This window comes from Tenrec ecaudatus, chromosome 13, assembly GCF_050624435.1.
Source record: "Tenrec ecaudatus isolate mTenEca1 chromosome 13, mTenEca1.hap1, whole genome shotgun sequence".
Lineage (NCBI taxonomy): Eukaryota > Metazoa > Chordata > Mammalia > Afrosoricida > Tenrecidae > Tenrec > Tenrec ecaudatus.
The window spans coordinates 11,060,652-11,087,290 of NC_134542.1; the positions used below are offsets into that span (position 1 = coordinate 11,060,652).

General features: G+C 43.8%; 1 protein-coding gene across 1 annotated transcript in view; it reads right to left on the bottom strand.

The window, feature by feature from the left end:
* Positions 1-9,169: 9,169 nt before the first annotated feature.
* COL4A3 (collagen type IV alpha 3 chain) overlaps positions 9,170-26,639 on the bottom strand; it is a 156,582-nt gene continuing 139,112 nt past the window's right edge. The window contains exons 42-51 of the mRNA XM_075530203.1: positions 25,836-25,966; positions 24,169-24,241; positions 21,517-21,588; positions 21,252-21,377; positions 19,623-19,721; positions 17,766-17,978; positions 16,322-16,499; positions 16,076-16,190; positions 10,424-10,596; positions 9,170-9,450 (exon numbers count right to left, since the gene is read on the bottom strand). Coding sequence (XP_075386318.1) covers positions 9,366-9,450; positions 10,424-10,596; positions 16,076-16,190; positions 16,322-16,499; positions 17,766-17,978; positions 19,623-19,721; positions 21,252-21,377; positions 21,517-21,588; positions 24,169-24,241; positions 25,836-25,966 — 1,265 coding nt within the window. The 3' untranslated portion in view covers positions 9,170-9,365. The remainder of the gene's footprint in view (positions 9,451-10,423; positions 10,597-16,075; positions 16,191-16,321; positions 16,500-17,765; positions 17,979-19,622; positions 19,722-21,251; positions 21,378-21,516; positions 21,589-24,168; positions 24,242-25,835; positions 25,967-26,639) is intronic.

Below are 26,639 nucleotides of genomic sequence, written 5' to 3' on the forward strand. Positions count from 1 at the left end.
CCCTCCTTTAAGAATAGATTGCTTCTAGGGAGAAACCACTTATTCCAAGCCCACCTTGTGGGAGCAGATTGATATAGATGGGTGAGCCCTCGATCATCGAAACATCAGCTCCACCCCCAAAGAAAAGTAATTTGAAATAAAGACTGTGATTAATGACCTAGAAAATGTACTCTCCCCTCCCTTAATCTAGGGCATCCTTTAATTTTTCTACAAAATTTGATACTGTTAAATATTATAAACTTTGCTTGTGAAAGCCCTTAACACTGCAAGCATGCAAAATCCCAGGTGGTCTCTCCCCCACCCCCACCCCTTGTTTAACAAGAGACTTGGTATTTTGTGATAGAACTTCACACGCTGAATTTTCCTAGGGCCTTTACTGTGAATGTTGCTTTTGGGGGCATTTGAATCAACTAAATGGCAGTGAGTTCTAAAATCGATATCGCAGCAAACGTGACTCCCGGAGTCCTTCCTCAAGCTTAAGCAGAGCCAGCACCCAGACTAAGAGGCAGTCCTTGGCACAGAAAAAGGCCATCTTTGAGTTCAACAGTAGGAACAGAGTGGGTCAGTGTAGCAGCCTTTAATTAGGCTTACTACTCAATTGGCATACTGAGTAAATAATCCAAGAAATTAGACCCTATGAATAACAGTATGAGGATTAGAGGAAGACTTAAAAATAAGCTGTGACATGCAGATGACACAACCTTATTTGGTGAAATCAAAGACCGCAGCCTTTGTATAGAAAGTTTTTAAATACATTACACACACATAGATGCATACATAAGAGGGTGTATTCTCCGTCTTGCCCCAAAAAAACAACAATGGAAAAAAGCTCCACTTGACCGAGCTTTCATAGTATGCATTTTTTTTTTCAGTACACATTTTTTCCTGCTAGGTGAGTATTGAGCAACTAGCTCTGAGTTAACACATCCAGTGGAGTTAGTCACCTGGGAAGGTTCTCTGTAGCTACAGTGAATATTTTTCTAAAAGCAGTTTAGCTCAAACCTCATTTTATTGGATGTCTGATTTAAGAGAACAGTGTGAGGCTGTGAGATTTTGTTTCCTGCTTGGGAAAAATGCTGCAGAAACTGTTTTGATGAACACAGTTTACCAGGACAACGCTATGGGAAAAACTCGTCTATGAGTGGTTTTCTGTTTTTAATACATACAGGGAAAATGTCCATTGATGACAAACCTCTTCCTGAACGTCTGTCAACTTCCCAAACGGGTGAAAATGTCAATAAAGTTCATGCATTTGTGCTCGAAGACCAAGGACAGACCATTCAAAAATGGGGAAGGTATTTGGACTATCTTGGAGCTCAGTTCAGTGAATTTTAACGGAAGATTTGGGAATGAGAATGGTAGTTGCAAAACTTGTTCTTTGGGTTCTGACTGACCAGGAAAAAGAGCGTTGAATGGAAACATGCTGTGCTTTAAAAGAACAGCTCTGACACAAGCAGGCTCCCCCTCCCCCCTCCCGAAGTCATTCCTAGTGAGGAGATAGTGCTATTCTTACAACCTGGAAAGCAAACATCAATCAAGCCAGTGGAAGACATTTGCTTTTGGGGATAGTGCATTTGGAGTTCATCCCACTAGGTCAGATTGTTAATCATGCTTTCTATTTATAGGTTCTGAAAAGATTGCATAACAGTGTGTGGAAACCCCTCCCCCCCCGCCAAAAAAAAAGGCCTGATTTGTGGCAGATGGGGAACTGGTTTTGCCACCATGACAATGCACCTGCTCACAGCCATCTCTATACACCTGTTTTTTGGCAAAAAACAGCATGCCTCTCTTGCCCATGCACCTTACTCACCTGACTTTGATCCGTGTGACTTCTTATTTCTGTGAATGCAGAGGGACATGCAAGTGCAGCAATTTGAGGATGCAGAAGAGGTGAAGAAGAAAAATGAAGGAGGTGCTGTCAGCACCATCCAAACAGATGAGTTTGAAAAATGTTTCCAAGAATGGAATTGCAGATTTAACAAATGTATTAAGTGTAATAGAGTACTTTGAAGGTCATAAAGATGTTTTGTAAAAAAAAAAATTAAACACATAGTTTGGGGAAAAAAAGTTCCAGTTTTTCTTGGTACCCTGTGTGTGTGTGTGTGTGTGTGTGTGTGCATGCACACACTTATGTAAGAACAAGGACTTCTGCCCTGTCTGCAAAGTGGATGAACAAATCATCCTGTGATGAGCAAAGGACATTGTGAGATCTGGCTTGGTAAACATACTAACTTGGAAGCCAGGCCCCAGGAAACCCCTGGCACAGACTGTATTGCAAGATAATTCTGAGACATGTTGACACAAAGCAGCAGCTTAGATAAAGCTGAAAGAAACGATGTAGGAGACCCAAGGACAAAATGAGTAATTAATTAGAAAGCTGCTTGACCACCTGGAGAGCAGCAACCCCACCCCCTTTGAAAGTGCCATGTAGAAACTAGAAGCATTCCCCTAGACAACGCCTTCACCTCAACTCCTGAGGGGGGATCTGCTTCACCTCCGGAGCAAAGTGTATCCTATCTATACTTAAGAGGTCCTTGTGAACTTGATTATATGTTAATAAACTTTTGGCTTAATCTTTTGCTGCTGCTGCTGCTGCTGGTGTGTGTGTGTGTGTGTGTGTGTGTGTGTGTGTGTGTGTGTGTGAGAGAGAGAGAGAGAAAGAGAGAGAGAGAGACAGAGAGAGAGAGAGAGAGAGAGAGAGAGAGAGAGAGAGAGAGAGAGACTTATCTCTGGACCTTGACAAACCACAGGGGCTCAGAGCTTGCTGTTTCCCCTGTGGACGACAACAGGGAACCTAACCTAACCTAACACACACATGGGTTAGGTCTTGGTGAGTTTTATATTCTTTGTGTTATTTGTTGTTTATGGTTTTTATTGTGAGCATCACAATAAAAAATCCAATATATAAAAATTCCATTTTGAAAAAAAAACCAGACACAGGGATTTTCAATATTATTCTGAAACAATACATAAAAAATGTTTTAGCTATCATCACAGAAATATTTGCACATCTGTGGTATATTTGTACATATATCCCAGAAAGGTGGTTAAGATTTTCAGCCATATCAATAATTTAAAGAAAATATCTTTATACGAAGGATCTCTGGTGGTGCTGTGTATTAAGCAGTGGGCTGCCAATCCCAAAGTTAGCAGTTCAAATCTATCAGTGACTGAGCAGGAAAAAGAAGAGGCTGCCTGCTCCCATAGCAAGTTGTGATCTCTGAAACCCTATGAGTTAATTCTGCTCTGTCCTAGAGGGTCACTATGGGTCAGAATTGGCTCAATGGTTCTGGGTTTCTTTGGGTTTTATTAACATGGGATATTATCAGTCTTCTATGTCTTTGCTTATCTTTCTGCTTTAATTTATACCTCATTCATTTTCAGTGAGGCTACTTGTTATTGAATTAACATTTTAAATTGCTTTTAGTATTTAATTTTAGGATTTCTTTTTCTTCTCTGATGAGCAAGGCCTCGTCTATTGCTCATTTTTAACACTCAGGAGTAGTGATAGGTTTTTTTTGTGCCAACGAGGCAGCCATAAGAAGATGTGGGTGGAGTTTAGCCTGTCAATCAGGTCACATTCTGATGACTTCTTTTGGAGGCTGGACAGAGATAAATGACTCTTCAAGGCCAGCCGTTCTCTTCCTCCCTGGTGATTGGATGGGCAAACTGCCCGAGTTAACTGCCCTGCCTCTACACATGTGCTATGCTACCTGTGGGCTAAGCCAACCTGTGGACTGTGGTTGACCTCATCGTTGTTCCATGCTGCAGCATCACCCCATGTCACCTTGTCTGCTGCCTCCAGTCTCTAAACTCCAGACACCGCACTGCTGGTGACCCTCTCTGCATCACGACATCACGCGGCTATGCTATACTACAACCTGCTTCGCTATGCTGCATTACTGACTCCTGCTATGCCTCAACATCTCACCTTCCTCTAGTGTCTGCATCCTTGGTCTTGGGCTAGCAGCTGGTGGGAGTTGGAAGGACCATTAGTCCCATGAAACTGTCCCACGAAAGTGAGTTGGACTGAGCTCTCTCTACTGCTGTGTGGACTAATTTGCTGTCACATTCCTTTTCACTAATAAGCCCATCCTTTTGGTGACAGTTACATAATCTGTCAACTTGCAAAGGGGTGGAGTCTAGCCCGTCAATCAGGTTGCAGCGTGATGACCTCATTTTGAGGCACAAGGAGATAAATACCTCACTGGAGACCATATACTCTCTCTGCTTCTTCTTCCTGCTGACAAGACAAATGGAACTAAGCTAGAGCCCTGGAGCTGGAGGAGCCATATGGAAACCCCTGCCAGGCTGATATGCTTCCACTACCACTGAATCCACAAGACTTTCCACCCACTGGCCTGTGATATTTCTGCATCCAATTTCATTGCATGGCTGTGTGACTCTAAAGAGAAATTTATGGACTAGTATCAATATATGTGGTAATATTGGACTTATGGACTTGAGCTGGACGGGGCTGAGATGTTTTCTTAATGTACAATTGCTTTTTGATATAAAGTTCTTTCTTACATACATGAGGGTCTTTTAATTTCTCTAGTTAACCCAGGCTAACACACTTTTATCTATCTATATGTATATATGTATGTGAGATTAAGGTTTACTGTGCCAACCTGGCCGATAAACACATGTGGGGTTAATTGAAGGACAGAGAGATAAATGGCTCCATGAGCCTTGCCTTTCTAGTTCTCAGGTCTCTTTCTTTCTTTCTTCTTCTTTTTTTTTTTTTTGTCTCTTGCTTTCTGATGATCAGACCAGGGTGTAGCTGCCTTAGCCAGTTTCCTGCTTCAGATGGCAAGGCTCACTTCCTGCCAGACATCCCTGAGAAACCACATGGACCTACTCTGATGCAGCTCTGGGTGCTAGAGAAGCCATGGGGAGACTCCTGCCAGTGCCGAGATGTCTACACACTCACTGATTCGTCTTTTCTCCTGAAGTCAGCATCATTGCGTGTGTTTCATGAGATGGAGGTGGACTTTGTAGATCAGAGTCAGACATATGGGCTAATGTTGGACTTATGGGCTTGGACAGCACTGCGTTGGGATGCTTTCTTAATGTATACTTACCCTTTATATAAAACTCTCTCTTATACACATATGTGTTTCTGTGGATTTGTTTTTCTAGTCTACCCAGACTAACTATATATAAAATCATAAGTGTCCTGGTTTTGTTGCTCTAGAGAACCCTGCCTAACCTAGTAGTTTTTACAAATGATAAGAAAAAGATACAGATTATAGAAATTGGACAACATATATTTTGATAGATTTTCCTATTTAAAATAGAAATACATCTCATTCAAGGTAATGAATTAATAAAATTCCAAATGTAGAGAATTAGGATGAACACTTTTAGTTGAGAGAGTAAGATATCCCAGATGTGAGGAAGGTTTTATTGATGACAGCAAGGATGTAATCAAAGAACAAGGTACAAAAGGGCCTCCAAAAGTTTACGGAGAAAATCCCATGATCTTTTAATTCCATTTTCCCACCAACTTTCTGTAGCCCCTACTAGAAACAGTGATTCTGGATAATATGAAGGAGCTTCCAAAAGTTCATGGAAATTTCCATTATTTTTAATTGTGTTTTTCTAATATTATTTGATGTCCTGATAATTCCACAAAGACCAAGGAAATGGTTGCCAAACTAAATATTTTAGGGCCCTCAAATTCTAATTCGAAAACATTTGAGTAAAAAATGCACTCATCCCTCTTAATGAATTTATCACCGCTGCTAACTACAACAGTGAGCTCCAAACATAAGAACAGTGTGGGGATGGTGAAGACCTGGCTGGTGTTTCCTTCTGTTGTAAATGAGGTCACTATGGGTTGGAACCAACTCAACAAGTTGTTGTCAGGATGAGAGGATTAGAGGAAGACTCATTAACGTCCTGTGACATGCAGATCACACAGCCAACCTCCTTAGCGGAAATTAAAAAGTGACACCTTTGCTGTTTAACAGAAGATTAGCCTAATGCGTGTGTCACTTGATTTCTTGACTGCTGTTCCCATGGACACCCATTATGGATCCAAGTAAAAAGGCATCCTGGGCTATTATTTCCTATCCATTGGTATGTAAACCAGTCTACAATGTGTTGTTACACTAAAAAAAATATCTGCCTGTGAAACAACCTGTTTTAATTCCATTTTCGTTTAAAAATATAAAGTCAGAAAGAATATATATCTAAATTTAACTGTTATCTTTGATGGAGGTACATGGGTTATGTCATGGTGATTTTTATATATTTTTGTGTCTTTCGTGGTCTGTAGTTTTTATTTCCAATACATAAAAATTCCATTTTGAAGATAAAATAAGACTAGATGTAAGCTTTTTTCCGATTTTATTCTGAGACAATACATAAAATAATATTTTAGTTATTACAGAAATATGTGCACATAATATTGAAATTCATCAGGAAATAATAATAATATAAAACCTCCAGTATATTTTAGATGCATTTCATCTTGTAAAAGAGTGAGTATCAAATTTGATGGCTATAGTTACATTTGATGCATAGAAAAATCTCTGCAAATTAGCAATAAAATTCAAACTTGGGTATTTCACCTCCCGCTCATTTGTCAACTTTTCCATTATCCAACATTTTACAATTTTGACAATAGTGAAAACCCCATAGCTGACTGTTTGACTCATGAATGAAGTACGTCAGCCAGTTCTGAATGCCGTCATGGTAGGCGAGAGCAAGGCTGTAGGCAAGGTGATGTGCCGACTTGGCTGGGTCATGGTTCTCAGTGGTTTGCAGGTTATGTGATGATGTAATTATCTTCCATGCTGATGTGGTCACCCTCCATTGTTTGCATCCTGATGATTTTTGCATAATGACCTGGGCTTTGGAACCTAACCTTGACGATAAGTGAGGCGTGAGTGTGGTGTAATACTTTACTTTGATAAATAAACGACTTTAATTGTATCTTGCAAAAAAGAAAGACCTCAGAGACACTGTGAGATTTCCAAATCGACACCCTACACTGAAAGGAAATCAGTTAGTTAACTTTATGAGCTACTCACTGGTATCTGGAAAAGGATGCATACAAGTCTATGTCAGTGCTTGGTCTCAGAATGATGGCTGAACAGCAGTGAGCATGGCTTCTTTGGACCTAAGGCTTTCACCTCCCGTGTCTTCTTCAGAAGCTCAACACTGATAAAGGGCACGGAGGAAGTGGAGTCCTGGGCACAAGCACAGGCCCGTTATTTTGCACAAGGGTATCCCCCTGTACTTTGGAAGATCATCTGGGACCCTGGGCTTTCAAGAGAGGCAAGGAGGGAGAGATTGTAGTCTGCAGTCCTGGTAACTGTCTCGGGCATTCTTGGGGATTTTCCCGGAACAGTGGGTCTCAAATGTTAGAATACATTAGAATCACTTGGAGGGAGGGATTCTGACAACTAGATTACTGAGCCCCACTCCAGAGGTCCTGCTTCAGTCTGTCTGGGATAGCCTTGGCAATTTACATTTGTAACAAGTTCCAGCAAGCTGCTGGTCCCACGGCCCCACTTGGAGCACTCCTGGCCTACAGAGGTTTTGTGAATTTCAGTGAACCCCATATGCCGTGATAGGGCAGTTAGGACAACGGGGCGCTTTTGGAACCTCAGCACATTGATATGAGGTGAATCTAGGTAAATCAGGAAAACAAAATAGGCACCTGAGTTTAGATGTAAAAATGGCTTGACAGCAATTACAAGAGCAGTGACGAATGTTAACTAGCTGTCCTCAGGGTCATACGTGTCTTCACTTGTCATTGAGAGGGAAGTTGGGGCCTGAAGTTAAATATTAGCACCATACATCCATGGGGCGGGTCGCACAGCTTCAGAGTCTTGCCTCATGCCACCTGGCTCCCGAGCCGCTTCCAATGAGGCTAGCACCAAGTGTACATACACACTTTTTCATGTTCTGTGCTTCTCAACACTGTCCGCACCTTGGTTCCTGCCAGGCCTCAGAGAAGCCAGAAATCCTGGGCTGTCCACAAGCACAGAGCTAAGTCAGCTTTATGACTCATGACCATGGAAGAAAAAAACAAGGACAAAGGAAGAAAAGAAACAGAACCTGGGAGGAATAAATTGACTATGTGAGATTTCCAAGAGAGACAAATAAGTTACTAATTGAGCTGGGAGATGAGATCAGAAATGAGGTCTCTCTTTTTCTTCTTCCTATCCTGATCATTTAGCGTAGCACCCAGGACAAGGATTGGTACCGAATAAAACGTAAGTTTCAATTCCATGAATGAACAGAAATGAACTTTGGGAATGTAATATGCCCAAAACAGCAAGCTCACAGACACACAGCGACCGACTACACCATTATTTACATTAAGGCTTTCACACAGTGGGCTGTTCCGTGGTGGTCTGTAAGCCTTGCCAAGGGGATCTATGTTTCACAAAGGGAAATGTAGAGAAGCAAGAAGGACGTTCGTGTGTTTACAATGGGAAACTGAGAGCAAAGACAGCATTTGAGCCAACAGACGCCTCCAGTTTGTTCCCAGGCTGCTGAGCTACTCAACGATGGCAGGTCGGCACCCACATGGACAGAGGGGGACGGAGCACGGTCCACTTCGGGTGCCCTTGTCTTCTGTGAGGGTGGGTAAAAGAGGGGTGGAAGGCAGGCACCTGTCAGAGTTTGGGCCCCACAGGAATCTAACAAGCATACAGATTTTGTCTATGGTCAAGGCAGCAAAAGGAAATCAATACACAACAACAAACCTTCCAGAAACAAAACCACAGAGGACTTCCCAGGGTCCCAGGGTTCTATTCAGGAAAGCTTTGGTCCTCTTCTTGGGTATGCCTGAGAGGCCCTCAGAAACTCCAGGGGAGCTCTGCTCTGTCCTCCCTGTAACTCTGCGTTGCTTCCGTGCCGGGCAGGCCCCTTCTGTTCCTGACTTCTTCCCAGCCCCGCTTCTCCGAGCCTCCCATCCTTTCTTCTGAGAGCCCAACACTTCCGACAGGCAGGGGGTGATCTGAAATGGACATAGCCTGTCTGAGTCCTAACGACCCGGGGGGAGGGGGGGACCAGCAGTGAAGCTCTTAGACCAGGTGTCCCTTAACCTGTAGCACTCTAATGTTCTTTCGGCACTACCTAAGTCGTGCATCGGCGACATACCAGGGATCCAGTTCCTGTGGGTTTGTTCTACGGAAACAACTGCTGCCTCCCCACAGGGGACTATGTTTTCAAGGTCAGGAGCACCACTCTCACTTCTGTGTTTTGGAGAATCGATAGAAAATTTGTATGAGATCATCACAGCGCCCTATGGTCTGGTTCGGGCGTTCCCAAATGCATGCCTGTTCTGTGCCACCGCTTGTTTACTTAGGATGAAAATCAACAGCTTGGTTTCCTCGATGTCTTCACCTCCTCTTCTTCATGCACACCTGGCAACGGCTGATTATCTTTTCTAACTCCCCAGCCTTGACCGTCAACGGACTCGGTTTTCTGGAGTAAAACGCACACACACACATACACAACCTCATGAAGTTGTTAATAAAAAAGGAGAAGACTTGCAGAGTTTGACTTTTGCTCATGAATACGGTCTCACTCAAAACTTACTGGGATGCAGTTGATGACTCACAGTGACTCCAGGGGACAGGGTAGAACTGCCCCTGTGGATTTCCCAGATTGCTCACTCTTTACAAGAGTTGAAAGCCTCATCTTTGGAACAGCTGGTGGTTTTGAACTGCTCACCTCTTGGTCAGCTGCCCAGCATGTAAGCCATTGTGCTACCAGGACTCTCAGCTCATCTAAAATTTATTACAGGAAAGAAATACATTCCAGAAACATATTTCTGAAAATGTAAGCCGATGCTTTATCACTTTGCCAAATTTAATGGATCGGCAGCCCTGAAGCAAACTTTCTGATCATTTTTATGTGATAAAAATGATTCCCAGTCCAGTCAATCAAGATGAGCAGATCATTTCATGGTTTTTAATCTACAACTCATAACTCAGTTCATTTGTACAGGGGGAAAGGCACGTGAAACTCACTGAAAAACAAATTCACGGCCAAGGAGTCGATTTTGACTCACAGCAACCTTAAAGGACAGAATAGAACTGCTCTTGTGGGTTTTTGAGGCTGCAAATCTCTACGGGAATAGAAAGCCTCATTGTTCCTTGGAGTGTCCACTGGTGGTTTTGAACTTCTGACCTTGGGGTTAGCAGCTCAATGGGTAGCCCACTATGCCACTAGGTGTGTAGTGATGACAAAAAGATCATATTTTGCCTTTACATCTCCAGTGATAAAATGCCAGGGCTACTTGTTAACGTGAGAAAGCTTGCGAGCTAGGAGTGCCAAGTTCAACAGATGTTACAGGATTTCAGAGCGAGGATTTCATGCAGGCAAAGCAAAACTAACAGTGTTTGCCTCGTTCTGCCGCTGAGTTGCTAGGTTAAGCTCTACTTTGAGACATTACCTGAACATTCTTTTGGGGTTTAAGGAAGCCAACCAGAAACTGTAAGAATTTGAATAGTAGTTGCACGTTCCTCTTCCGTGACATTCTAGGAATGGGCTGGCGCGGAATTCTTCCAGGCAGGAGCCGGGGGAGGCCAGTGCTTGTCCAGCTCCTTCTGAACCTGCACTTGTGAACTATCGCAACAGAGATAAATGAGTTAATTTTTTTTCAAAGTTTCAGTGCTCTTTTTTTTTGTAACATAGGAAACAAAATCAAACCCCGAAGCCTAAATTAAACTTCATGAATATGGCAAATCCCTGTTCATCATGAAACCATTTCTTGTACTTTCATGACTCAGACTTGCTAAGGTGGTAGTCCCTAGGAGGCACACAGTTTGCACACTGTTCCTAATCTAAATGTGGGCCATTCCAACCCACCTTGCGGTGCTGTGGGAGAAAGGCCTGGCGTTCTGCTTAAGTAAAGATTACAGCCAAGAAAATCCAATGGGGCAGGTCTACTCTATAACACGGGGTTACCATGACTCAGAGTCAACTCCCTGTCAATGGGTTTGCTCAGATTCTAGGTCCCTTCCAGGATGAGGTGTCTGGTGGTGATGGTGGTGGGTCCTGTTGAGCCCATTCTGACTCGTAACAGTCTGGTCAGGCAGACTAGAACTGCCCTCTAGGGTAGTATCCAAGGTGGTAATCATTTAGGGGAACAGATTGCCGGGACTTTTCTCCTGTGGGGCCACTTGTGTGGGTTTCACGTGTTGACATTCCTGTTGGCAAGCCAGCTCTTACCCATTGGGCCACCAGAGCTCCTTGAGATGAAGTATCATCCTTAGGAAAAAGAAAAAGCTATTCTCTTGGCCTGGGATGTTCCTTTCCCCCAGGTCTGGCTGGCTTTTTTTTTTTTTTTTTGAAATTCAGCTGTCTGCTAAAATGCCAACTCAGAATGCAGACCACAATCCCTGCAATGTTCTCCCACCTCATTCTGCCTCGCTACCTTCCTCACACTGATCATCATCCCGGGCCCGTGGAATGACTGTTCTTTTGCCTTCTCGATTCTTGTTTCCCTTCCCCACGGGAGCAGGCACTTTGGCTCATGCTAGCATCCTCAGTGTCTAGAATATTTGTACCCATGGTACGAGTCCAATAAACTACTGGTTGCATGAATGGTCAATAGGGTGGTTCAGAGGGGGGAACAGTGGATCATATAAAGTGCTGTAAGATCAATGGCTTTTTCTGAAGCCTGCCTGCACTTGTATAACTTCCTTTTTGAAACAATGCTTTCAATTCTACACCATTGGCTAAATTAATGACATGATTCATTGATACCTTGTGCCCTACGGGGATGATTGATAATGGTCTCTATCATAACTTGATAATGATGTCTAATGTGAACCAGAAACAAAGGTAAGTCATAGACAGATGAATGGATTTGGGGCTCACACTTATTTCTGGCCCTGATCTAAGACCAATCAGTTCTTACAGCATGGCTCTCCTCAATGCTTTTCCTAATGAAGAGATCCTGAAGAAATGGGTGCTCCAGAAAAGTATGGTGAAGAAACCAGATGGTGCCTGGCTACCAGAAAGAATATCATCTGGGGCCCTAAAAGCTTGTATTAAAACAAACAGCCATCTAAGTGAGGCATCAACTAAGTCCACGTGGAAGAAGCATGCCAGCCTGTGTGATCCAAGGTGCTACAGTTTATTGTGCCAGCCTGGCCAATAAACACAAGTAGGATTAACTGAAGGGCAGAGGGATAAATGGCTCAGTGATCCTCACCTTGGTTGTTCTGTGCCTCAGTTTAAAGGGGTACACTACCTGTGGGATGCCTAGTCTGTGGACTGTGTCGCTGTATGTTGAGGTCCCTTTAAGCCCACACGATTGGAATGTTCATCTCTGGAGCTGGGGACTGACAGTGGATGACAGTTGGGGACTTGCCTTGCTGTTTGCTGCCTGGGTATATATAGCCCAGCTCTCTCTACAGAAGGAGACTGGCACCTGGCAGCTCTCAAAACTTGAAGGACTGCTAGTGTCTCACTGCTTTATAATTTAACTGTTAATTTCTTGTATTATCTATCTGTATATTATTTAATGGTTTATTTCTTGAATTATATATCTATCTTTATAAATATATTTATATATAATTACTAGCAATCTGGTTTGTCTCTCTAGAGAACCCTGTCCAATACACAAGGATTGTCAATATCAAAATCCAAATCAGAAGGAGGGAATGACATCAGAACTTAAACTGTGATTACCTGGTTTTCAGAATGACTTCAGAAGACCAGAATCCACTTGCAAGGACCCCACATGGATCAAGCCTCCATGAATCCCCTCTGAACATAGTTTAGGGAAGGGACCCGCCTTGCTAGCATACTGAGGGCATTATAACATTCATTGCGGCAGATGGAGTGAAGTAAAAATGTATACTTTATCATTTGATCTTCTTTCCAACCTATTTCAAAGTTGTTCCTGTCTTCAGTATTTTCTGCTTTCTTTTTTGACTGAGTTTTCTCTAAGTCTTGTTTAGTCAGTGTTGTTGGTTTTTTTGATTGCTCCTCTTTGTATTTTGTATGTTGTTCCAGATTGGAAATCCAGGATAGGTAATGTATATGTTTGTGTATAAGATGCACTTTTAAGCTCATTTTTTGTGGTAAAATTAGGTGCCTCAGCTGATATTCGGGTTGGCCTATACTCGAATATATACTGTAAATCTATAAGTAGCTGTATTAATAATTACCTAGAGGCATGGCAGGGGAAGATGGGGGCAAATAGGGAGCTAACAACAATGGGGACAAGAAAGAAGAAAATGTTCTGAAATTGATTGTGGTGATGATTGAACAACCCTTCTTAATGTGATTGAAGGATTACATTTTATGATACGTGAAGTATATGCCAATAAAACTATTTTTTATAAAAAGATGAGTTGCTTTGAGGTGGATGATGACTCTTGGAGACCCATGAGTATCAGGGTAGACCTGTGCTCCACAAGGTGAAATTCCTCACCAGGCCTTTCTTCTGAGGCACTTCTAAGCGGGAACTGAACTACTAACTATCCTGTTAGCAAACAGCATTAGCTGTTTGCACCACCCAGGGATTTCCCACAATGCTCTCCCTAACGCAAAGCACTGTATTGGGCAGCTCCCAGAATACCGGAAGGTTAGTGTATCAACAGTCTCATTGGGAGATCTGACTTCAAGAGGCTCCGCCTCTCAGCTCTCACCTTCACATGAATGTCACACTCACTGCCCAGAGTCAGTTCTGACTCATAATGGTGCTACAGGCCAGAGTCAAACTGCTCCACAGGGTTTCTGAGGTGGTAAACCTTTTAAGAAATCATTTTATTGGGCGTTGTACAATTCTTATCATAATCCATAAATCCATCCATGTGTCAAACACATGTGTACATTTGTTGCCATCATCTTTCTCAAAACATTTACTTTCTACTTGAGCCCTTGGTATCAGCTCCTCATTTCCCCCCTCCTTCCCGTTCCCTCATGAGCCCTTGATCATTTATAAATTATTTTTTTTTCATGTCTTACACTGTCTGATGTCTCCCTTCAGCCACTTTTCTGTTGTCTGTCCTCCAGGGAGGGGGTTATATGTAGATCCTTGTAATCGGTTCTCCCTTTCTACCCCACATTCCCTCCACCCTCCCAGTATTGCTACTCTGATCATTGGTTGTGAGGGGTTTATCTGTCCTGAATTTCTTATGCTTGCAGTTCTTATTTATACCAGTGTACATCCTCTGGTCTAGCTGGATTTGTAAGGTAGAATTGGGATCATGAGAGTGGGGTGGGGGGGAGGAGGAAAGGAAGCATTAAAGAACTAGAGGAAAGTTGTATGTTTCATTGTTGCTACACTGCACCCTGACTGTCTTATCTCCTCCCCGTGACCTTTCTGTAAGGGGATGCCCAGTTGCCTACAGCTGGGCTTTGGGTCCCCATACTGCATCTCCCCCTCATTCACAATGATATGATTTTTTTGTTCTTTGATGCCTGATACCTGATCCCATAGACAGCTTGTGGTCACACAGGCTGGTGTGCTTCTTCCATGTGGGCTTTGTTGCTTCTAAGCTAGATGGCCACTTATTTATCTTCAAGCCTTTAAGACCCCAGACACTTTTTGATAGCTGGGCACCATCTGCTTTCTTCACCACATTTGATAGCCGGGCACCATCTGCTTTCTTCACCACATTTACTTATGCACCTGCTTTGTCTTCAGCGATGGTGTCGGGAAGGTGAGCATCATGGAATGCCAGCTGAGGCAGTGAACCTTTATGGGAGCAAACAGACTCATCTTTTCCCTATGAATCGGCTGGTGGGTTTGGACTGGCTACCTTGGTTAGCTGCCTAACTCCTATCCCACAGCACCACCAGGGCACCTTATGAAAACCAGGGAGGCACAACCCAGGGCACAATGTTCCAGGAGCCTAAAGATCTGGGTTGAAATCCTAGCTTGGCCATTTTACCAGGGTGACACTGGGGGAAAAGAACTGAACTTGTTTTGTTCTTTATAAACATGTTGTTGTTGTTAGGTGGCATCTTAGAAATACTGGTGACATAGCATCCAGCATCACAACAACATACAAGTGTGTCACAGTATGACAAACGGCTAGACCAATGGTGGTGATGAATATGTAGATGATGGTGATTACCTCCAGGGGTGTCCTCAGGATTACAGAGAATGTACACCAAGCAAGTGTCTTGTAAAACATTGGTATTCCTCTACCAGTAAATGGTAACTACTAGTCACCAAGGTGTGTTTGGGGCTGTTTACACAGGGTTTCCATGAGTTGGAGCCAGTGTGACAGCACCTAACAACAGCAACAAGTCAGCTTGGGGCCCTGCTGGTGTTGTGGGTTAGGCATTGTGCTGTAAACGGCAAATTTCAGAGTTTGAACCCACCAGCGGGCAGAAGAAAGATGAAGCTTGCTGTTGCCATAAAGATTTAAAGCCTCAGAAACCCAAAGGGTCAATTCTACCCCATCCTAAAGGGTCACTATGAGTTGCAATCAACTCGATGGCTGTGAGATGAGAGCCTTTATTTCAAGTGTGTGGGGAATCTCACATTGGGACTTCTTTTTTTTAAATTGTTCATAATTAAAAAAACAAAACAAAATCAACTTATTGGAAGTAAAAATAGGGTGGGGGGAGAGTCTATTTGTAGTTCTTCATGACCTTAAAATCGAAACTCACTGCCATTGACTTGATTCTGATTCTTAGCTACCCTACAGGGCAGAGTAGAATTGTCCCTATGGGTTTCTGAGACCTGCAGCCTTTATGGGAGTAGACAGCCTTGTCTTTGTCCCATGGAGCAGCTGGTAGTTGTGAACTGCTGACCTTGTGGTTAACAGCTCAGTGAATAACTCATTACTATACCAGGGTTCATGTGGCACAAGTCTTGGGGACCACAGTTTACTCTCCACAATTACAAGCAGTTTGAACCCAACAGCTGCTCTGAGGGAGAAAGACAGAAAGAGGCTTTCTACCCCTGTAACGAGCCATAGGTTCAGAAATCCACAGGGGGCAGTTCTACCGTGTCCTATAGGCTAGCTGTGAGTTGGAGTCCACTCGACGGCAGTGGCCTGTTAGAATTTACTCCCTAGCACTGAGCTGGGAAGGTAAGTCCCAAGAGGTCATCTGAGATCCCTTAGTTCCTTACCATTATAAAAGAAAAGCCTTCCCAGAGAGAAACCCAGCCTGAGGGGCACGGGGGGATGGCGGCGGTTTGGCTGTGCACAGCGATGGCGATCGCAGGGCCTTCACACACGGTGCATCTGTAGCAGGAAACAAACCCACAGCAGTATGGTAGCCTCTCTGCTCAACACACCAGTTCATACTGCCCCGCTGGCTCGCGCCAGCCAAGACTCACCCAAACCCGGCAAACAACCAGAGGCTACGTCTTTACCTGCTAATGTAAGGCTCCAGGGCCCTGCCAGTCAGCGGGGCCATGTCCATTGGCACTGGGGCAGGTGTTGACAGCCAGTACGAGTAATCGTTTCGTGATGCAAAATTGCACACCTCGTGGATGTCACAGAACAGGAAAGGCATTGTGGTAAAGCGCTGCAGGCAGCTGCCCAGGGTTCCTGACAAAGCATCAGAAGAGGGGGATGGGGAGTGTTTCAGTTCAGGAAAGGATTCTGGGTTTCCACCACCAGAGAGCGGCTACTTTGAGCAGGACCGATGGCAAATGCAGGGCAAGGAGGGCACAGAAACATTCTTTCCAAAACGTGGTCTGGAAATAGTCCGTGGAGGTTGGAATCAAAGAGCCAGCAAAGCAAACCACCTCCCATCTCTCTCCTGCCTGCAAGGTCCGAAGTTCGAAACCACCAGCCGCTCCGCTGGAGAAAGGTGAGACTTGTACTCCAGTAATGAGTTACCGTCTTGGAAAACCACAGGGGGCAGTTCTGTAATGCGCTGTAGGGTCACCAGGAGTCTTTCAAATCCATCGAGAATGAGAGGCCAGCTTAGAGAGCCTGGTGGTGCAGTCACTAACTGGCTGCCAACTGAAAGGTTGGTGGGTCAAATCCCGCCAGCAGCTCCCCAGAAGACAGAAGCAGCAGTCTGCTTCCTTAAAGATTTACAGCCTTGGGCCAGTTCAACTTTGTCCTCTGACATCCACTTGATGGTGGGTTGGAACAATATCTTTGTTTCAGAATCAACCCAATAACCACTAACAACAATAAGGAGGAAATCTCCCAGTTACTTCTTCATTTGGTCATCATAGAGGGTGCTTGAAAAAATCGATGGGAAAATCCTATGATCTTTCCATTCCATTTTCCCATGAATTTTCTTGAGCCCCTTCATAGCTCACGACCAGAGAGAGCCTTTAGAAATGATTTTACTTCGAAGATTAATGTAGTGTTTTCAGTGAGAGTTGTGTTGCACAGGACAAGTTAGAATGGCATTCACAAACAGGCTCTTGCTTATCTTGATGTCCCCAGAATGAAAATCAGGCATTAATTAGGTCAAAATAAACTCAAACCGACTTTGAGTCAATTCTGAGTCATAGTAACCTCTTAGTACAGAGCAGAAAGGCTCCTTAGCGTTTCTGGGACTGAATCTTTACGGGAGCAAAAAGTTTTGTTTCTCCCAAGGAGAGGACTGGTGGGTTTGAACAGCCGACCTTAAGGTTAGAAGCCTGACTTTTAAGCCACTGCACCACCAGTGCTTTGGCCCTGAGCTAGAGAGAGAAATATGAGGATGTCAGCCAGTGTTGCTTTATGCTTCTAAAAGTGCTGGAGGATACTCAAAGCGACTTTCATTTAGCTTTGGAGAAAAGCACAGCGCACTAGGAGAACCCCCGTCTGCACATGGAACAGAACAACTGGACCCTAGAGCTGGGACATTACCAAGGTCTTGTCCATGGGCTCGTTCATTTCCTTGTACGAAAAGGAGAGAAAACCCGCTATAGAGAGGCTCCGTCCCTTGTGGGCAACGTGGGATGGCTGTCGTCTGGCTGTGTCGGGTGAAGATAAAGCCTTTCATTGTGGTTCCAGCTGCTGGCAGTCCTGGCTCCCCCTGTCCTCCCTTTGAGCCCGACCGCCCGTCGGATCCAGGTGGCCCTTGAGAAAGCACATGATAAATGCTGCAACGGGGAGCTGCACATCTTTAAAAGCAACTAAGTCCTCATTTAAAGGTTTAGGTACATTGCTTAAGTCCCCAATACAGACAGGCGTCCTTGGGCTGCAGAACTTCTAAAAGGATCCAACAGTCACCTTAACCATCAACTTGGGTACCACCCAAGGGGTATCACCATCGACAAATCAATTCCTGAAACAACCCAGAAACTCAGTGAGCATTCTTCTCAACAGTGCTAGAAAGTTTCTGGTCTTTCTCTTATATGAGCTCCTGCGGCAGGCCCAGGTCTTCTTCCTATGTGTCACACCTCCGACTGTCACCTGCATCTGGCCTGATGTACATCTCTCATGAATAATTCAATGGGTCCTCCCAAAATGTGGGGGTGGGGTAGAAGGGAGGAACCAAGTTGAATTTCTATACTTTGAAATTCTGCTCTGAAACAGAATGAAAACCCAATCCGTCGTCATGGAGATGATCCCAACTCGTGGTGCCCTCATGCGTTCCGGAGTAGGGTAGACCTGCGCTCTACAGAGCTTCCGACGGTTATGATTTTTCAGAAGCAGACTGCCAGGTCTTTCCTCTGAGGCATCTGTGGGTGGGTTACAGCTGACAACCTTTCAGTGAGTAGCTTTGAGCTTAACTGTTTGCACCGCCCAGGGGCCCAAAAATAATACTTCTGGAGAGCAGGGACTATTAAAAGTTTAGAATAAATTCACATTGGGTCTGTAGGGGGATCAGAGTAGGCCTTTCTCATTTTTGCATGACCACTGTTGATGGATCTCTGCTTAGTGTCCGCTCTAGTCGCGTATAGTGTCTGTACAGGGGAAATGGGATGGAAAGCAACATGAAGCGAGTGAGAGGATTGATGATTACTTGGGGACATGAAGGAAGAGTGAGGGGGACATGGGGAATCACTATCAGTGTGCACAAGTTGATTGTGCTGATGAATGCTCAGCCCTTCTTGATATGACTGAACCATTGACTTGTGCGATGTGTTCATTATAACTCAGTTAAAAAACACTTATGGTTTTAATAAATTTAAGAGAACATTTCTGAAAATAATTGAGAATTACTCTCAACGGTATTAAAGCCAAGAAAGTTTCAGGTCAATTAGAAAGACACAGCAAAACAGAGAAGACGAGTGTTTTCTGGAACAGTGGTTAGTTTCTTCTCCTTACATCTTTCAAAGGTGGTGGTGGTGAGTTCAGTTCTAGACCTGCAGGGTGCCTGAAAAACCAAGTCTCCAGGGTTCCACCTGTCTCTCTCTGACCAGTAAACCTGGTCTTTTTATGATTTTTGAGTTTCATCCCATTTTTCTCCCACTTTAAGCATTACATCACTCTTACTGGTCGGGATCAACCATGCTGTGGGTGTCAGGCAGTGCCCCAGGTTAGTGCTGACTCAGAAGTTGGTACCTTTCACAGGATTTTTCAAAGCCCCAATATTACATATCACTTCAGTCTCCTCTGAATTCCACACACTCTAAGGTTTTTCCAATGGCATATTTGGCCCTGGTGTTGGATGTAGTTTGACCAGCACAGACTGAGACAGGGACTCATACTCAAACACCACTTGTCCGTCTCCTGCAGAAGCCCCATGTCAGTGAAGGAAACACGCCAGGAGTTTACCTTTCTCTCCTTTGGAGCCTTTGTTGCCTCTTTCTCCCACTGGTCCAGGAGTTCCAGGTTTCCCATCCTTGCCTGGCTTACCTGTTGGCCCACAGGGTCCTAGGCAAAAGGCAAAGTTGTACTGAGTTGGAAGGAAAGATGACTAGCCATTTCAGATCACCCGAGACGGTCTCTGTTACTGCAATGGGCAAACTAGGATGGTTGGCCACCCAACTTATCAACTCCACTCCCCAGGAGCCCTCCCCATCCAGATGAACTGTGACTGTGTAAGTAAACCCATATCCACTGCTGCCAAGTAGACTGACTCATACAACCCCTGACAGGGTGAGGAGAACTGCTCCATAGGGTCCCCATACTGTAACTCCTTATGGAAGCTGGTGGGTTTGAACTACTGATTTTTTGGTTAGCAACTAAGTACTTAATCACTGTCTCACCAGCATTCCCTGAGTATATGAACACCAAAGACCAGAGCCAAACTCAAAGCCATTACATTGATTATGACTCATAGCAATCCTATAGGACAGGGTAGAACTCTCCCTGTGGGTTTCTGAGACTGTACCTCTTAAAGGAAGTAGAAAGCCTCATCTTTCTCCTGAACAATAGCTGGTGATTTCGAACGATTGACCTTGCAGTTAGTAGCTCAACATGTAACTCACTATACCATCAGGGATCCTCTGAATACTTACTGTCATAGTAGATGCCGACTCATAGTGACCCTATAAAACAGTGTAGAACTGCCCTGTGAGTTTTCAAGACTGTAACTCTTTATAGGACGAGAAAGCCCTGTCTTTTTCCCACAGAGGTGTTGGTGGTTTCGAACTGCTTACCTGGAAGGTAGCAGCCCAATGTGTAGCCACTACACCACCAGCAGCTATTTTGATTTATGCGCTTCTAGAATTCAATCCACCCAAGGCATTGATGGAGGTTGTAAGTAATATCCCTCATGCTCCCCGCTTGATTCAGGCAAAGGTAGAGCACATTAGTCTGTCTAATTAGGAAGTCTACTACAGTGTGATGAATGCATAAAGCATGGCTAGCTCCATTTCCAAACACCAGTGTTTCTATCAAGCACCATTTGCACCTGATATCTGCTACCCTTCCGCATACTTAACGAAGTGTTAGAAAATTATAAATGGTAATAACTCAGGTGTATTCATGCAGCCCTTTAGAAATAATCAGAGCTCCATGGATGATGGTTGTTAAGGGAGATGGAAATGATCCTTTTAACTTAATAAAAAAAGAAGAGTTCAAAACCACCAGTCCCCTTAAGGGAGAAAGACGACGCTTTTTACTCCCAGAAAGATTTACCATCTCCGAAACGTAGAGGTGCAAGCTCTGTGCTGTCCTTTGGGGTTGCTTTGAGTCAGAATAGACCCCACGGCAGTGAGTTTGTGAGACACTGTTTTTACTTACTCAGGTTTGTGCCTTGCACAATCATTTTCAAGACTTTCCAAAGTCTTTATGTTATGGTCAATGGTAATATGAAGTCAGTTCTACAGCCGATGATAGGAAAACCGCTACAATGGTTCACATTTTCTGTGAAGTTATAATTGTGTTCCCAAGACATTTTAGAAGGATATTGGTTTAAACATTTCCTAGCAGTTCAAAACAATGCTGCCAGCTTTGCACCTGGGTTTCCTACTGGGCCTGGTGGCCCGGGGTCTCCGTGCATGCCTGGTCCTCCTGGTGGGCCTGGAGGCCCTGGGCTTCCTGGAAGGGAGATGACCTTAAGTGTGCCAGGATCTCCACGTACACCTATGGACACAAAAAGAGGAGGGCTTCATTGAGAAGCTACCAGTTCTCCACGGAGAATGAACACCTCACCACCCTCACCCATTGTTGCTGAGTCTACTGAGACTCGTAGAGATCCATGACAGTAACAAGTAATATTTACCAGGTGGTCCTGGGGGCCCAGTTGGTCCTGGAGGCCCAATTGATCCAAGAAATCCTGGATTACCCTTCTCTCCTTCAAAAGAAAGAAAGGAAAAAAGGCAGTGTGAATCTGTTTAAAAAGTGAGGTTTCCTAGTTGTTTCTGTCGACAACAATCTCAAAGGTCTGGAAGCTACAGCTAGCTAGATGGGGTGTTGTGAAAAATGGTTACAACTCTTACAGGCATTAAGAAGTTGTATTTCAGTTTTGAAAGGTTGCTTATTTTTTAGGTCAACAATTAAGTCCAATAATGAAGGTAAAATAAGAAGCCAGGGTCAAACTTATTTTTGGTGAATTATGTTGCCCGGCGATCGTAGTTTTCAACTTTCCAGTACGTTACTTTTCAAATAGCCCACAGTCCAGAATTTTTCTTCTCAGTGTTCATGAGATTAAACAAAAGTTAGTTGCTTTGATGTGCACCACATGTGTTCAATCTGTAGGCTGAGTAAATAATCTGAGAGGCTGGACTATATGCAGAAGAATGCGGCATCAGGACTGGAGGAAGGCTCGTTAACCACCCGCAGTATGCAGGTGATAGAGCCTTGTTTACGGAAAACAGAGAACACACAAAGCATTTGCTGATGAAAATCAAAGACTGCAGCCTTCAGTCTGGATTGCATGCCCCGGTGTAAAGAAAACCCAAACCCTCAGAACCGGAGCAAATAGACTTTTTTGTTGTTGGATGCCATCAAGTCAGTTCTGACTCAGCTTGCCCATGTACGACAGAACCAAACACCCGCTAGCCCTGCACCATCCTCAAAATTATTGTTATGCTTGAGCCCACGGTTGCAGCTACTGTGTCAATCCATCTTCTCAAGGTTCCTCCTCTTCTTTTGCTTCCCCTGAACTTTACCAAACATGATGTCCTTTCCCAAGGACTGGTATTTCCTACTAATATGTCCAAAGGATATGAGAGGGTGTCTTGCCATCCTTGCTTCTAAGGAGCATTCTGACTGTCCTGCTTGCCAGATAGATCTGTTTGTTCTTTTCGCAGCACACCATGATACTCAATATCCTTCACTAACACCACAGTACAAATGCATCCTTTTTCTTCAGTCTTCCTTATTCAATGTCCCACTTTCACACGCATAGGAGGCAATTGAAAAAAACCATGGCTTGGATCTGGTGCACTTAAGTCCTCAAAGTAACATCTTTGTTTGTCAACACTTTAAAGAGGTCTTGTGTAGTAGATTTTTACTCCATGCAATTTTGTCATTTGACCTCATGACTCCTGCTTCCAAGAGCATTGATTGTGGGTCCAACCAAGACGCATTCCTTGACAACTGCAGTATTTTCTCCGTTGATCATGATGTTATCTATTGGGTTAGTTGTGAAGATTTTTTTTTTACAGGAAGTTGTAATTCATATTGAAGCCTGAAATCCTTGATCTTCACCAATAAATACTTCACGTCCTCAACACTTTCAGCAAGCAAGGCTGTGTCATCTGCATACTGCAGGCTGTTTTGGCTGATGCTTTCAGGGCACCTTAGACTTCAGCACCATTGGTTCTTGCTTACGTGCTCACTCCTGAAATGGTTGTTTGTCAACTCAATCCTTTTCGTAGTGACTATGTACTCTTTCCATCTTCCCTTGATGTTTCCTGTATCTTTCAATTTTTTTGCCCACAGAATTGCAACTTGAGGCTTGAATTTTTTTCTTGAGCCACTTTTGTTTACAATATGCCGGGCTTGTTCTTCCTTTTTGGTTTTCTAACTCTAGGTCTTTGCACAGTTCATTATAATGCTTTCTGTTCCCAAGCAGTCCTTCGAAGTTTTCTCTTCAGCTCTTTCCATCATTTCTTCCATTTGTCTGAGCTACTCTAAGAGGGCAAGTGTCAGAGTCACTTCTGAAGTCCACGTTGATCTTTTCTGCCCTTTAAGTGACCTTTTGCTTTCTTCGTGCATGATCTTTTTGATGTTATCCCATAGCTCATGACAGAAGACTACATTAGACAGAAGACTACACACGATAAATGGAGAAAAAATTAAATTTTGGAGAATTTAGTTTTTCTTGGACCCACAATCAATGCTAATGGAAGAAGTAGTCAAGAAATCAAAGGCTGTATTGCATTTGGCAAATCTATTCCACAAGATTTCTTTAAAATATTGAAGAGTACGGATGTCACTTTGAGAACTCAGGTCTGTCTGATCCACATCATGGTATTTTCAATCGCTTCATAAGCTTATGAAAGTTGGACAATGAATACAGAAAACGGGAGTATAATTGATTCACTTGGATTATGGGGTAGACAAAGATATTGAAATTAATTATAGACCTCCAGAAGAAGAAAGAAATCTTCCTTGGAAGATATAGAGCCAGAATGCTCCCACCTTGTATAATATATTTGTCCCATAAAAGAACTCATGCCTAGTTATGATGGGGCTTAAAAAAGTTCCTGCAAAAACTGGAATGAAAATATAAGGGATTTTCCCCATGAATTCTTTGAAGTCACCTTGTTACTGCACCAAACTACTCACTCTTCCCCTCTAACAGTGTGGGGCATATTCTTTTGGAGTCTCCCCCTCCTTTTCTTTTTAAAACAATTACAGTAACACATGCATACAGAACACACTAAGGATGGCATTTGAACCACAGCAGAAGAAACAGAGACAATACCTTGCATGCCGGGAAATCCGAGGAGCCCGGGATCCCCTCTGAGTCCTGGGAGACCAGGCTTTCCTGGTGGGCCCTATGTTTCCAATAGAAGGAAGCAGAACCACAGGGCAATTTCAGACATTTACAGTGTTCACGCATCTTTCCTTGAAAGCAAGGAGGACAGACTACTTGCTGACTCATTAAGAATGAGCAAAGACTGACAATTAATTAATACCTTTCATTCTAGTGTTTTCCCTGCCTGCAACCTCACTTCCACCAAACCGTATCCATAGGACTAAATAGCCATCCTGAGTTGGAGTTCACTCAAGGGCTAGCTGGGCTATCTATCTATCTATCTATCTATCTATCTATCTATCTATCTATCTATCTATCTATCTATCTCATCTATCTATCAACCATATATTTATCATTTATCTATCTATCTATCATCTATTCCATATGAAGTGAAAGAAAACGTAATTACTTGCCAACTAAATGTCAAAAAGACAACATGCATACTAGAAGTCTGTGGAACAAGCAGATCAAAGAAGAAAGATTTTTATTGCTTGTAGTAGGTGGCGTGAGATTTAAAAAGGAGAGAGAGAAGTTCAAGCTCTCTCCTCAAGGACTCGGGGGGCATTTGTGAGCGAGTCTGGTCTCCTGAGGCAGAGTGTCCAGGGAGGAAGGTCTACTGCCAAGGCTGAGACCTTGGGTTGACAGGTGTTCCCCTGCAAAAGGAGGTTGTGAAAGGCACCGGTCAAGGGTAGATATCAACCGAAAAGAGTTGTATTTTCCACAGCAAACACCGAAGCTACAACTATGAGAGGACTGGAGGATTAGAGTGAGTTCAAGTCTGCAGACCAGTCCTGTGCTAAAGAATCATGGAGAACATGAGAGAGACCTATGGACTAGAGGTGAGCAAATATCCTATTTTTCAAAACAACAATAACAACAGGGGATAAATTCTGAGAAGCAAACACTGGAGAACTGAACAGGAAGACATATCAATGAGCAGGATCGCTGATTCTCTGAACCACGTGGGCTTTGCTTGCCCTTAGGAAGTGCAGAGAAGTGCTGTGGATGGTCACATTGTGTCACTGTGGCAGTTACATAATCTCCTGCCAACTCCAATCAAGGGGTTGAATCTAGCCTGTTAATCGGGTCATAGCCAATGGTGTCTCTATGTTGGCATGGCCTTCTCCTGAAGATTCTGGGTACTCCTGTCTTCCTCCCTGGAGGCAGGACACACACTCTCTATGCTTGACATTCCTGGTGACAAGCCACATGGAGTCATGCTGATGACAGCCAGAGCCCTGGAGATAGATAAGACATGTGGGGACTTGCACCAGTGTTGAGATGCCTCCACCCCACTGGATCCACAAGACCTTCTACCCACTGGCTGATGATCTTCCTGCATTCGCCATCATTGCATGTACTGTGTGAGTCTAAAGAGGAATTTATGGACTAGTATCAGACATATGGACTAATATCGGATTTATGGACTTAATCTGGACTGGACTGGGATGTTTTCTCAATATACAATTACTATTTGATATAAAGCTTTCTCTTACAAATGTATCAGTGTTGCTGAATTTGTTTCTCTAGTCTACCTGGACTAACATAGTCACCTACAGGAAAGCCTAATCCTGAAAAAAGATGAAGAAGTCAAAATAATTTTCTGTACTTACCGGATGGCCTGGTGGTCCTGGATCTCCCACGGTTCCAGGTGGACCTTTGGGGCCAGGCCTGCCCATAAAGCCTTTGTCTCCTTTTATGCCCTTTGTAAGATTTCCTGGAGGTCCAGGTGGACCAGGTTCACCTGCATTCATAGAGCCCATCAGTATTGCCAGTGAGGGGTACCAACAGCAAGTCCCACTGATGCCTATGCATCCTGCCCCTCAAACATAGTTTCCCTGGCCTGGTGGGGTGGGACTGATGGGACTGCGGGAACAGTAAAGGGAAACAATGCCAGTGAAACACCTGCCTCAAGGTAGAAAGCACTTTCTCCCTACTGGACGTCTATGTCAGCAGAATCTGTGCCTGCATCTGCAATGACCCGCCCAGTACCTGCCATTCAGCTCAATAAATATTGGCTGAATGGGTGCATCTCTTTTAGACTTGTAAATTATTTATTACTTTTAAAAGAAGGTTGTATTGTGATGTGGGTGAACGTTTACAGAATAAATCAGTTTTCCATTCCATCATTCTCACTCATTTGTTTCATGTCATTGGTTGCAATCCCCACAATGTAACATCACTCTCCCCACTTCCTCCCTGTGTTTCACATTTCCAGTCTTCCTATGCTAGCCCTTCTGAAATAACTCATTGGGTAATGGCTTCCCTTTTGAGCTCAGATAGTTGGTTGTTCTAAGGTGTGCGTGTCTCCCTAGTGTCATGGTTCTCCTTAGAGACCTATTGCTTTTGTGTTGCTGAAAATGGAAACACAGAGATGAGTTCAGTACCAGAACTGAAGGGCCGCAGTCTCAAATGTT